We start from the raw sequence: 14,024 nt of genomic DNA on the forward strand, positions 1-14,024 counted from the left end.
AACTTACTGGCAGTGGGTGTGGCTCCCCTATTGGAAGTGGGTGTGGCTCCCCTATTGGAATTCTGAACTGTCCTGCACCCCCTCCTCTGGAGCTGCCACAGCCCCTCCTCTTTGGCTGAGTCTTTACATTGCATTTTAGCAGGATGCAGTCGAACAGGATCCTGTTTAGCAGGATACAGGTTCTTCTGTCTGCACATTACGGCAAGCTTGTGTATATATCCTTTTGAGCATAGGTTCTCAAACTCGGTCCTCAGGAACCCACACAGTGCAAGTTTTGCAGGTCTCCTCACAGAATCACAAGTGAAATAATTAGCTACATCCTGCTAAACAGCTCCTGTTCGACTGCATTCTGCTAAAACACAATGGCCCTTATTCAGATCTGATCGCAGTACAAATTTGTTCTCAAAATGGGCAAAACCATGTGCACTGCAGGTGGGGCAGAAGTAACATGTATAGAAAGAGTTAGATTTGGGTGAGTTATTTTGTTTCTGTGCAGGGTAAATACTGGCAGCTTTATTCTTACACTGCAATTTAGATTTCAGTTTCAACACACCCCACCCAAATTTAACTCCTCTCTGCATATGTTACATCTGCCCCACCTGCAGTGCACATGGTTTTGTCCATTTCGAGAACAAATTTGTACTGCAAACAGATCTGAATAAGGGCCAATGTGTAGGCACAGCCATAGGCTCCTTCCTGCCAAACAGGTCCCTTTAAAAGGGACCTGTCAAAACGTCTGCTGCTGAATTAGCCCCATGTATATGTTAGGAATACATTAGTTTCCTGTGAATTGTTCTATTTTGTTGTGCGTTATACAGTATGTGATGTGTCTTTGTGTTACAGAGTGTGTAAGTTCAAAGGAAGCATTTTATCAGCATTACTGAGTGGTTCTCCCTTTCCTGGCCTACATTTAACAAAAAAATATATGTATTGCATCAGTCTAGCTACATAAGCTAAGAATCGCAGGTGGTATTTTTGCTGAAAAGACTTAACGCCATGCAGCCACATTGATTTCATTTTTGGAAAATGATATTTGGTATTAAAGCTGCTTTTCACTATTTATACCCTGATACTATTTTTATTCACACATTACTAATATTGAATGAATAGTCTGTAGCAATTATATAATCCTTCGATTTTTAAGACCAACTGGGCACAAGGTAGAAATCTAGCGTGAATTGAAAACTGACAAATTCTGAAAGTCACAAATTGTTCTTAACAAAGTCTACACTGATGTGTCCCACATTATCAAGAGAAGTGAGAACACGGAGGCTTTTAGAGGCTGTGCGGTATCCACTAGGTAAGTAATATGTGTTTCTTTATAGTGATTATTTATTTTTATTTTTGCTGACATCTAATATTTTTGCTTATTGGCATGCTTAAGATAATGGCAAAATTATTATATATACATTTCATATAGGCAGTGTTGGACTGGGCATGCACTTCGTATGGGGAACTCAGTGATCGGAGCCCATGATAAGGGGTGTGGCCAGCCGCCACAGAGGTTTGGCTAACCATTAGAGAATGCCTAGTCTGGGCACCTTGATAAATATCTACATATATAAAAAGCTAACTTCTCCTCACCTCTGAGGTAAAGTACCAGCAGTGACCAATAGAGGCCACACATTGGGCCAATTTACTACTTTGTGTGCTAAAAGATGTCATAACAGAAAGTGAAAAACCTTTTTGCAGGGACACTGATCTGTTTCAAACTTGCAGGATAAGGAGAGAGGGAGCTGTAAAGACAGAGATTGGAGGTAGGAGCAGATAGAGACTGGGAGTTGGGTGAAGAGTTTGTGGGCTCGAAACATTCACAGCTCAAAGTGAAAGTAAAAACAGTCACAGCTCAAAGTTAAAGTACATTGCAGAAGCGCCATTTTAATGGGCTTTTAACTAGTTTATAATAAATACCTCTAGTGCATGCATAATCATGTGCCTAATTAATAACAGCAATGCAATGCCTGGAACCTGATCCCTAGAGGTGGGAGTGGGCCCCTAGGCAAGAGGGCCACTGCGGGGTTTCTCCTGCATCTTTGTTGACTAGTTCGACCCTGGATATAGGCACATGCCTAAATGAGCACTGTTAAGGTGACATCATAAAAATGAGTACATCGGGCGGCGGGGGGGGTGCACTAAGGGGGGGGGGGGGTGCACTAATTATATTTATTTATTTTTCACTTTTGCACAACCTGTCCTTGACAATCAACTTAACTCCTCCCCCAACATGTACAAATGTGCTCACATACAACTATCCCCAAAATGCGCAAAGAAACTGTTAGCACCCCATAGACATTGGGACTAACTGCACCAACACGCATCTCACCACAGACTTGTGTATTATTTGTATCATATGAGTACCCTGGCACTGACACTGGTGTTGTATGCAGCTGCTGTGCTAACTCAGACACTAACCTGGGTAAAAAGACGTATGTATGATACAAGTGATCTGCGCCATGCTTCATACCAGCTGCTTCATCTGTGACTAAAACATGATTCCTAAGTGCCTGGTATAGTATAAGTGACATTGATGTGGCTACGATGCAAACTTACTAATAAATAGGAAAGTCGGGTCATCACTACCCAATGTCGGGGCGTCTGAGTGCCACCACGTGCCTTGCGCTGTATGGCTGAAGAAGAATCAGCATATGAGGATATGGGAAATTCTCTTCAATCGAGTCCCACAAGAGTTCTCTATGGAGGGGAAGTGCTACAAAGTATATTTCTTTCTCTTAAAGGGTAATTGCACAAGCAGTACCTTTTGCAAAATTGTAGGCCCATTTGAAGAGCGTATCGTAGGGGTGATTCATACAGTATGTGGTTACAGTAATCCGCAGCAATGCTTAAACACTGTATGGTAATGCAGTAGGTGGTGTCTAGTGTAAGCAGACACCTACTGCATACATGTGTGACCTGATGCTGCTTCCAAGGAAGTGGCATCAAATTAATTGCGACTCCATCGGCCGGCTGAGTAACCTATGAAGTTGTGCATGCCGGCTGCCGCAGCTCCATTACTGAGGCTAGGAAATCATAAGAATGAGAACTTTGCCTCATCACTCCCAGAAAACCTCAATTTTAGGAAAGGGAGGCCATCGCTGGCCCCTTCCCACCCCCTGTTGACACAGGGCCTGTACTGCACATACGCAGTACAGGTCTGGTGCTTGTGCAATGTACTAAGCATCGGTGTGCCAAAGTTGCTTTTAACTCTACATCAGGCTCAGAATGCCTACAATGACAATAACTGCTAATACAGAACTGTTTTTTTTTCTTCACATTTGCAAAGCTCTTATTGGTCGAAAATGGAATTTAAAGAACATTTGCAGTTACTGAAGCATACACTAGCATAGTTGCAATCCTGGGCAAACAGGGTCATTTAAAATGCCTGTCAGACCATCAGATATTTTATCCACACCTCCCAACAAATGAAGAATGGAACACTGTACTCTTGCACACTGAAGTGTCCAAAATAGGGGCATGACTTTGGCTGGATCAGTGTGTTGCTTACTGGCACTCACTCCTTCTTGTCATGCTCACTCCCCCAACCTATACTAAACCTGCCCTCTTGCAGCCTTACCCCCCACCCCTCCAGTATATTTACGTTCATGATTCTGGCATTGGTATTCCAGTCCTCCAGTAACCGCCTTCGGCAGGTTGAACTGTATCTGAAAAACAGGACAGTTGGGAGGTATCTTTAAAATGTATTATCGACTGAAACTGCTGGATGATTCAGAATGTCCGACCAATCCATATTTTCACAGTGGTCCCGCAAATAAACAATACAATTAGTCAGATCACCCATATTATTTCATAATGTATGCCCAGCATTAATATTCATTATAAAATAAAAATGGTTTGGTCCTCTCATTGGGGAGCAATGAAGCAGCTAAAATGTATAAAGACATAAAATATTGCTTAGGCTCATTTTTATCCTTTTTCGTTAATAGATTTTTATCAGTTTATGATGAACATAAAGGCAATCTTTTTATTGTATGTTTGCATAGAAAATACTGTTGACAACTGAAGAAGTGTACATATTTCCCTGCATGGAACTATTTGCATATAAATAAGATGTGTTTACAGTGAATGAACTCAAATTCAGATAGATAATAGCGGGAACATCATTTGTCAAACATCAGCAAGATTCCAAACAAGTTATTAACAGCACCATGTAGAACTGATGTGAATACTCCCCTTGTCCATATGGTGTATGCGAAAAATATCTTTATTTCATTTAAAATGTATGATTTAGTGACTTTCCGCAATGATGGGATTCCTGGATGAGGATGATCATATGTGTTTTAGCTATGAAGTATAGCTTATGAATTATAATGACTGGATTTTTGTTCTAAATAAGGTTTTCAACAGAATTGGACATCGCTGTTTGGAATAATTAATAATTCTTTTAATTAATCAGAAAAATGTAAGACACACCTAATATAGGCCAATATTCAATCAAATAAAGCAGATTTCACATTAAAACATATAAAACTGTAATAACGGAGTAGATTATACATCACTGGTAACAAGCATATCCATTATTGAGCCTACACACGGGGTAATTTCTGCCCATTTTCTATGTGATCTGACTAGATCATTTAGGTAATGACCCACATTGCTCCACGGGTAGGGCCATAGCAATAGTGATGCGTGTCCCTACGCGTCTCTATAGCCGCGCAATTAAGATCCTGCATGCTGGATAAATCTAGTGAGATCGCCAGTTAGGGCCAGTGTTCTCACCGGAGAACCAGTTCTTACCAGTGACGTATAATCTGATCCTGTTGTTGTAGTGTGACCGTGTTATTGAATATTGGCCAATATTATATGTATCTTATTTTTTCTAATCAATTAAAATTATCAATGATTATTCCAAACAGCACTGTCTCAGTGAGTCAACTGAGGGTTTGGTATTCCCTTTTAGATTCAGCAACAGATTGGAATAATTTTAGGTTGATCAGCGCTCAATTGCTGTGTGGGCAGCTGTTTCAGCAGAATGGCACTGGGTACCAGGAGATGGTCAATGCTCACTGATTTCCCATGTCTGTTATAATCGCTGCCAGGATCATGTCTGCTTGTTCTGTGCTGCCAGCTTACCCCAAAAGCTGCATAGTGAGTACGCACTGAGACGATATCGGCCCAACATGTAGTTGCCATATGAATTGTAATGACATATATCAGACAGATCGTTCAACATATGTTTGCCAATGGTCGCATGCAACCTGATGCGACCTTATGTATGCTAATGAAGGACAGAGCAGGAATCTTTCTGTCCTTCATTAGATCATTCTGTCCCGTCGTGCCAACATATCCATTATTTACACATCATATCATGTTTACCCAGCTTAAAGTGCATTAATGATTAAAATACATTTGAATATATCTGATCATTCTTTTGTTATCAATTTTCATCTTTTGTGTGGTTGGCGTGTCCTCCATTTTAAAGTGGGTTGGAACCGAACATTCTAGCACCAATGAGATCACCACAATTCTGTCCAACGGAGATGAGAGTGTGGATTCAGTCAGGGTCAGTGACCTGTCTACTCAAGTGATTATATTAGTGAGGACAGGATTACATATGATGGAGCAGAGTCATGGTATGAGGAAAGAGGCAAGTTAGAAGTCACAGAGGGTTAAATAGAAAGGAGCAGGATCTACCAAAATGTATTGGTGTGAGGGTCCAGTAAACCTAATGATGTCAAACACACCACTTGTATTTTTTGCCCACTTAATGTGCATTAAGTCCGTAAAAGGAGTAGGTACAATTTCTCTGAGAACTAGTTAATTAAGGGGGAGAGATAAAGTACCAACCAATCAATCACCTTTTAAATGTTAGTCCCTGTACCAATTATAAGGGGGGTATTCAATCTTGGGTCACGGCTGTCGAACTGGTCTAACAGCCGTGACCCTGTCCCGTTCTCGGTCTGCTCGACCGGGAATTTGCAGGTGGGATTCAATGTCCCGCCTGCAGCAGGATTAGAAGGGGGCATGGAAGAGGCGAGCTGCAGCCGGGAGCTCTTCACTTTTCTGCCGAGATCCGCTGGTCAATGCTGTCGAAGAAGACAGCATTGAATAGGGCCCTACAGCCATCTCTCCCATCGAAAGATGGCTGTGGGAGATTGAATACCCCCTAAGATTATCTTTTCAATCTGGCTGGTTGGAATGAAAATCTTGAAATTTTTGGCAACAAATTACAGTCGTCTGCATAAATTGATTTTAACAATTTGTCTGAATGACCAGTTTTGTCTGTGTTCCATGTTTAGGATAAAATTGTCATTTAGGGTCCTGGATGGGATCCCGACAGTCATTTACCCGATGTTGGGATCCTGACTGTTAAAACACAGACAGACGGGTTCCCTATGGCCACCGGCTATTCTCCCTTGTGGGGGTCCATGACCCCCATAGAGGGAGAATAGAATAGGTGGCGAGCGTAGCGAACCACCGTGCCCGCAGTGTGAAGAGCGCAGCGAGCCCACAAGGGGCTTTGTTGCGCTCTCCATGCTGTCTGATTCCGGCCAGTCGGGATCCCGACTGTCGGAACCCTATACCACGCCCTTCATTTGTTCCCAAAAATGTAAGATGTTTCAAATTTGATTAGTATTTCAACAAATAGGATTTTCTCCATAATATCGGCTATGTTGGTAAAGGTCAATTTTTCTTTCAAACCAAAATCTGTAAATGGTTTGAGTAAATGTAGAAAAATGTATGTTATTCCCAAGAAAATAACCTTTTGCATGATGTCACGTGGATATAACCAAACCACTTCTGTACATGATTGAGTTAAATCCAAATTGGCACAATCTGATAATGATGCTTTTACCTTTGCAAAGTGGCATGGAAGTTGGGGGAACTTATACCTGAGCTCACACTATCACTTCCCCATTTAGAAACCATCAGGTACTATTTTACTAATTTAGCAATATACATGTTTTTTTAAGTGCTTAGTATGTTGCTTGCTACTAATTACTGCAAGAACAAAACAGCTATTTAAAGTCTCCACCACCAGCCGAGTCTTGATATGTTTTTCTTCCCCATGATTGGCTTAGATGATCTCAGCTACTTAAATATCACATTTACAATGTTCTATATTTAAACACGGCACTTTAGATTGATAAATATTCTGCAGCATTATATTCTGGTGTACGTTGTGGCACAAAAGCTCACATTAATAAATAAAGTTTTTTGTATGTTGTTTCCTAAATATAACTTTAGATGATGCGCAATACCTTTGTGGTGTTTTGCTTGCACATACTCTATATACTATTTTTACAGTCATTTATTTTTCGTGAGAGGGGCATGCAAAAACCGATTACTAAGTACCCAGCTGCCGAACACTAACAAGAAACTTGAGTTGCAGACTAGTAAAAGCGGTGTGCAAGATAGTCTACATTCAACCACCAGGACTGGTTCTGCCTACCATGTATGCAAGCACTGCAACAGTGCCCCCTGGAAACAAGCTCTTAATGCATAAAACCCTCTAAGGTGTGCTCTCCTGTGTTACCCTGACTTTAAAGCTGGAGCTACATGTTGGCTGTCCTTCCAAAGTGATTCTGCTGCCTCCATTCTATGCATTGCATTTCAATGTATACTGCCGCCCTAGATCCCAGGAGGACCTAAGTCTCCACCCCTATTTAGTGTTATATCACTTACTGGGCTGCACACTGCATAGTTGAATAGATCTGTAGCATGTCCAGCAGGTATATCACATAATCATCCCTGTGAAGGCCTGATAACTGTCTGTCAAAATTCCTATGCTGTATACTGCTGTTGCAATCATAGATCAGTCATGATATATCAACAATAATGAGATTATGGTTCTTGTCACGGCAGGCAAGACAAACTTGGTATGATAATGTGTTTGTTATGTTCGGACTATGCTCCAACACTCTCTTATCCAAGGTACTGTGAGCCTTATTCTAGTTCACTCTTTCTGACAAAATCCTTCTTAGATTGACAAAACCATGTGCACTGCAGGGGGGCAGATGTTAAATGTGCAGAGAGAATTAAATTTGGGTGAGTTATTTTGATTCTGTGCAGGGAAAATACTGGCTGCTCTATTTTTACACTGCAATATAGATCTCACTTTGACGTAAAACCCCACCCAAATCTAATTATCTCTGCGCAATTAACATCAGCCCCACCTGCAGTGCACATGGTTTTGTCGATCTAAGAAGGATTTTGTCAGAAAGAGGGAACTAGAATAAGGCCCTGTATGTCTTATATGCTCTTTATCGGTCCTAGGTCATTTCACCTGAGACGGCGCACCATTGTCTCAGGCTTATCTACTTAATGCGTCAACTTTAAAAACTCCTGCTGTATGTATTAAAACCCCCACACAAACTTCATGTTACTCTTACCCAACCAAGTCACAGGTTCCAGTCATATGGTCAACAGTTCCAATGGTGACATTCATAATGTCCACATTAGTTTGCCAAAATGGTCAACATGTTGACAGGTGCCATGTCAAGTCATCTGAATGTTGACATGTTCACAATATCAATGTCACAACTGAAGGGCTGGATGAAGTCGTGTGGTATGTAGCAACCGGAGACGGACCAGAGGAGGAAGGATTAAATCGTGCAGGTTTAATAATAGAATTCATAAATGGAACAATACACACTTGAATACTTTATTTAAGTGGCAGTTAGTGGTAATAATAATAATTGGCCAGCAAGGCACTAGAAAGAAGAAAAAGTTCATTTAAACAATGACAGTTCAGGACACTGAGGACGGCAGGCTGGGGTCTTGAAGAATGAGGGAATCCGGAAAGAGAATGTGCTTGATGGAAATGAGGGATCCTTGAAGACTGAAAGAAGATGGATAATGACTGAAGAATGGGAAGTTGCTTGGAAGCAGACGGCTTGAAGAGCTTAGGCCAGGAAGCTCAGGGATGCAGGCAGAGACCAGACTGTGGAGAGAACTGGCAGCGATGGGGTTAAGCTGAACCGAGACCAAACACAGAGCACTGGAAGCAAGGCACCAAGTCAGGAGAGGTGAGTCAGAGAGCCGGAGTCAGCTGGGAGCTGTGAACGCCTCTGGAGACTCTTTGTACTGACACTGAACAGGCCTAGGCAGATCCCCTATATCCCTAGAGGGCGGCTGCCATTGGCTGTCAGGTCAGTGTGGGCGGAAACCTCAGACGTGGACCAATCTGCTTATTTGCCCTTAATCAAGATGGCGGCGCCGGCCTCCTGGTGCCCCTACAGCACATACCGCTACACTTGCCGGCGTCCCACGCTGCCTGCTGCCCACCAGACTGCCGCTGACCTGGAGACCACTACACGCTAGCCGACGGTGGGCGCGAACGGGTGAGTAGTATGCTCGCCGCGCACCGCCGCGGCTGCGTGTGACAATCAAAATTTTAAATGTTGCCATGTGATATTCTCAGGGAGGGAGAGGTTAAGGTTGTGCACTGGGGGAGAGGGTTAAGAGTAGGTTCTGCACTAGGGGACGAGTGTGAATAGTCATGGAACGCTGATGCTCAGACGTCTTTCTCCTGTAATGCCGTGGTCCCTGAAGACAATGCCAGACATGCTACTGTCACTGGGAAAAGGTTTGATACCACTTCACCAGCTGTGACAGTTTGTTGACTGCTTATCGTGTTGACATAGCAAATGTGTACACATGATGAATGTTGACTTGGTCACTGAACATTATTCTCACGTCGACCGTGTGCATGTTGACATTATAATGGTCAACCAATTGTGCAAAACCCTGAAATCACAGTCATTGTATAGATTCAATTCCTAGTGCACCTCATCAATATGGTACTACATTATTACTAATGCACCCACATATATGGTAGCACCGCTGAGATCTTATTCAGGTCTTATTAGAATGCAGGTCTTTCTTTTTAACACCCACATAGAGCACATTTGCAGTCTGTAACCAGTATCTGTCTTTTCTCAACGGAGAACTGAACCAACTCTGCACCTTCCCAATTCTCTGGTCTGATGAGACAAAGTTTGAACTCTTTGGCGTGAATGCTAGGTCTTATTTGGAGGAAGCAAGGCACCTCTCATCACCATGCCAATACCATCCCTACAGTGAAGCATGGTGGTAGCACTCATACTGTAGGAAATGTTTGGTCACCGGCAGGGACTGGAAGACTAGCCAGGATAGAGGAAAAGATGAATGCAGCAATGTACAGACACATCCTTGAAGAAAACCTGCTCCAGAGTACTCTTGACCTCAGCCTGGGGTGATGGTTCATTTTTCATCAGGACAACGACCCTAGGCACACAGCCAAGATATCAAAGGAGTGGCTTCAGGACAACTCTGTGAATGTCCTTGAGTGGCCCAGAAAGAGCCCAGACTGGAATCCAACATTTCTGGAGATATCTGAAAATGGCTGTGCACTGGCATTTCCCATCCAACCTGATGAAGCTTGAGAGGTGCTGCAAAACGAAACTGCCCAGAGAAGAGGTGTGCCAAGCTTTTGGCATCATATTCAAAATGACTTAAGGCTATAATTGCTGCCAAAGGTGCATCAACAAAGTATTGAGCAAAGGCTGTGAATACATATGTACGTGTTATTTTTAATACATTTGCAAATATCTCCCCAAATTTTTTTTCACATTGTCATTATGGGGTATTGTGTGTAGAATTTTGAAGGAAAAAAATAATTTATTCCATTTTGGAATAAAGCTGTAAGTAACATAATAAAATGTGAAAAAAGTGAAGCACTGTGAATATATTCTGGAGGCACTGTATATTCTCATACAAATCATTGTTGCTTGGTGTTCTTTTTTATGGTTGACTCATGAAAATGTATATTAAGCAATGCAATGTTTGCAGGATTTATAACACTCTGATTTGTGTTGCAAGCCATAGTATTGTAAGCCTTGCCCTTGAAAACCTTGAAAGTGTAAAATAATATATTTAATTGGAAATAGGATGAAAGTCAAGAGCTAGCTCTTGTAAACATTAAAGATTCTTCCTGAGGTCTTCACTAACCTCTGTCAGTATTTTTTTCCTGAAATGCTCAAACACAAGCATCAATTTGACTATTATGTGTAATATTGATCTATCTTTCTGAATGATCCTCTTAATAATTTCGATACTGTATATGATAGTGTTGGGTTGGTTTATGGTTCAGTAAAGATAAGAAAGACCATATTTTTATTATTTAAATTGAATTATTTAAAAAGACAATATAGAAGAGGTATTTTACTATTTAGTTTATATATATTTTTTTAAACATTCTTATCGCTGCATACTGTATATTATTAACTATGGTGTAAAGTATTTGGTAAGCAGGCCTGTTTCCTGCTGTCCAACGTATGCAATTGCTCATGGTTTGACAAGTAATGATGTCCCATATATCCGGACTTTTCTGGTTATTCATTATTTGCACTATATTTTATAATTTAGCATGCTTTATTTTGGATGTTTTGTTCCATTTTTTTTAATAAACCATATTATTTTATTTTTATCCAACTAAACACTGTAGGCATCAATTTTTATTTTCTACTATGGCTACCTCTGTTTCCAACTCAGCCCTGGTCTAAAATGAGTATTGTTACAATGCCACCAATTTATGTTTTTAGATTTGCCAGAGATAGTGCTGCACAGCTTAACTGTGACCCATATTGATTGAGCAGCATTTTCGGAAGCTATCATAGAGATAACCTACTTCCAATGCAATTTAGGACCTGAGAGTGCATGGTTTTCAAGCTTTTTGTAAAGGTTACTGAGTTTTACCAGTGTATTCTTCAGTATTACATAAAAAGTTTGGTAAGAGTTTTGGGGGATTTTTAAAACTTTTTATATATTGGAATCCATGTGGGACCGGTAATACATGCATTAGTGGAGAGCGGCACCCGCTCAAAGCATGGTGAACAACGCGGTACACTAATTGGGTTTCCACATGCTCAAGTTTCATCATTAACTCCAAAAAAGTTCCCCTCGTGTCGACCTTTTCATGTGTTGACCTTTCCCATGTTGACCTTTTGGGATCGACCTACACATTGTCAACATAATATACCACACCTGTTTTTTTTTTAATCATCTACGTGTTGTCCATTTGCAGTAAGGATCTACTTTACCAATGCTGAAAGGAGGGGGGACTCATTTGGTTTCTTCTCCATTTTTAATGGTAATACAGGTTGAGTATCCCTTATCCAAAATGCTCGGGACCAGGAGAATTTTGGATAACGGATTATTCCGTATTTCGGAATATTTTAATATTTCAATGATGTATTTTGAAGTATCTTGCATTTATGCTGTATAAACACATAATATACACACAAATATATTTTATTACCACATAAAATACACACAAATATATTTTAATTGTTCAAAAAACAAGGTTTCAAAAATGTGCAACAAAATGTATGTACTATCTCAGCACTGAATTTGAATGCCAAGCAATCATTGTCTTGCACATATATAGTGCCAGTTACATATCATGTCCCCAGTGATGCTGTTACAAATGTCCCCAGTGAGTTTTTAGCAAAAAAAAAAAAAAAATTTCACTTTCTGGAATGTCCGTATTTCGGAATAATTCGGATAACGGATATTCGGATACGGGATACTCGACCTGTATATAAATACTCAGCCTTCGTTGTTGCCCAGCTTAGACAGTTTGGTGGAGACATGTATTTATATAGATGTATTTAGAACATTAGTGAAATTTGAGGCCAAATGTAGAAGCCCTCTATTTGCTTAAGCTGGCAACATTGCAGTGAGATAGTCATTACATGTAAAGCGACAATTTAGTTAGATATGTGCCTGCTAGCAGAGGGTATCTTGTGTGTGTGGAGTTCGAGCAATTAAGGCAATGCAGAACTGTACTCATTTTGATCGCATCTATGCTTATTACTGTAGAGGCAGAACTGGGCTCTAGAGAGCATAGGACGTGTCTGTTGGACTGCAGGATAATGACCATAACTATGCGAAGAACCTCACTAAAAATGCTAAATTTTATTGCAATGTTTATTATTAATAAATTGGGAGTTTGAATTGTGCACCTGCAACCTTGTCTTTGTATGCAGTACTACTGAAAGGTCTCCGCATGGTCGCACCTCTCAATTGGTGAGCACCCCAGGACCCCACTTCTGTGGACTGCAGGATAAGCCTACCTTTTTTCAGGCATATCTAGTGTAGGGTAGGTGCACTCATTTAGATGACAACTAGAAGCAGGCCAAGCATACACATAGGGGCAAGTGCATAGGCAAATGCAGGGGTATTCTGAGAAACCCCCCTTTCCCACAATCTGGCCAGCAGCCACTACATGTGTTATGTGGGGTGGAATGGAGCTGCTGCATATGCCCTGAATCTGTGGATAAGAGTTTGACTGGGGTGGTACACCTGTCTAAACGTAATGCAGGTGTCCGAAGGCGAGCTCAGGGAGGACAGAAACCTCCTGTGGAGCAGAAGGGTGTGTTTGTCGATCTCAGTGGTCAATCATTGCACCATAGAGAGAGAATATGTTAAGTGATGTATCATGATCATTTGGCAGGGCAATATTATCCATTGTGATGTCTAGACTGTAGCCTAGGGGCTCAGCAGGGAGTAGGGGAACCATGATTTCTTTTTCCTTTGCTGAGGTACTGTTACTTGCACCATAGGGCTCCACTGGTTAACCCTTAATATACAAAGCCTTCGGAGGACCACACAGTTTTTTGTCTAAATTCACAACTGTTTGATGCGGTAAATAACTAAAAAAGATGTTTTTTGGTATTCTTAAGGAATACATTCTAGAAAAGGTACAACAGCATAAAATATTTTGTTTATTTATTTCAAGAGTAGTTAGCCAATAAAAGCCATATAGTCTCTTTCATTACAGTGTGTACATTTTTACATCAGATTGGATACTGTGTATTCTTGTATCCACATCACATGATGCTCTGGCAATGTCAATTTTTTCAGAATTCACTTCAAGATTGTCTTCCGATTCTGATGCATCTCCCTGTGGAATAAATCCGTCATCAGATTCGTTCAAGACATCTTCCTGGTCCCTCATATACAGTCATCCAGCATCTGAAGAATTTCATCTTCTGACTGTAGTTGACGGGCCATTATTCAAAATT

At 41.0% G+C, this 14,024-nt stretch overlaps 1 protein-coding gene across 1 annotated transcript in view; it reads left to right on the plus strand.

The window, feature by feature from the left end:
• The window catches only part of CAMKMT (calmodulin-lysine N-methyltransferase), a 440,111-nt gene that overhangs the window by 350,777 nt on the left and 75,310 nt on the right, over nucleotides 1-14,024 (plus strand). Inside the window, exon 7 of the mRNA XM_083175720.1 lies at nucleotides 1,234-1,300. Coding sequence (XP_083031846.1) covers nucleotides 1,234-1,300 — 67 coding nt within the window. The remainder of the gene's footprint in view (nucleotides 1-1,233; nucleotides 1,301-14,024) is intronic.

The sequence above is a fragment of the Crinia signifera genome, chromosome 3, assembly GCF_055691185.1.
Source record: "Crinia signifera chromosome 3, ASM5569118v1, whole genome shotgun sequence".
Classification (NCBI taxonomy): Eukaryota; Metazoa; Chordata; class Amphibia; order Anura; family Myobatrachidae; genus Crinia; species Crinia signifera.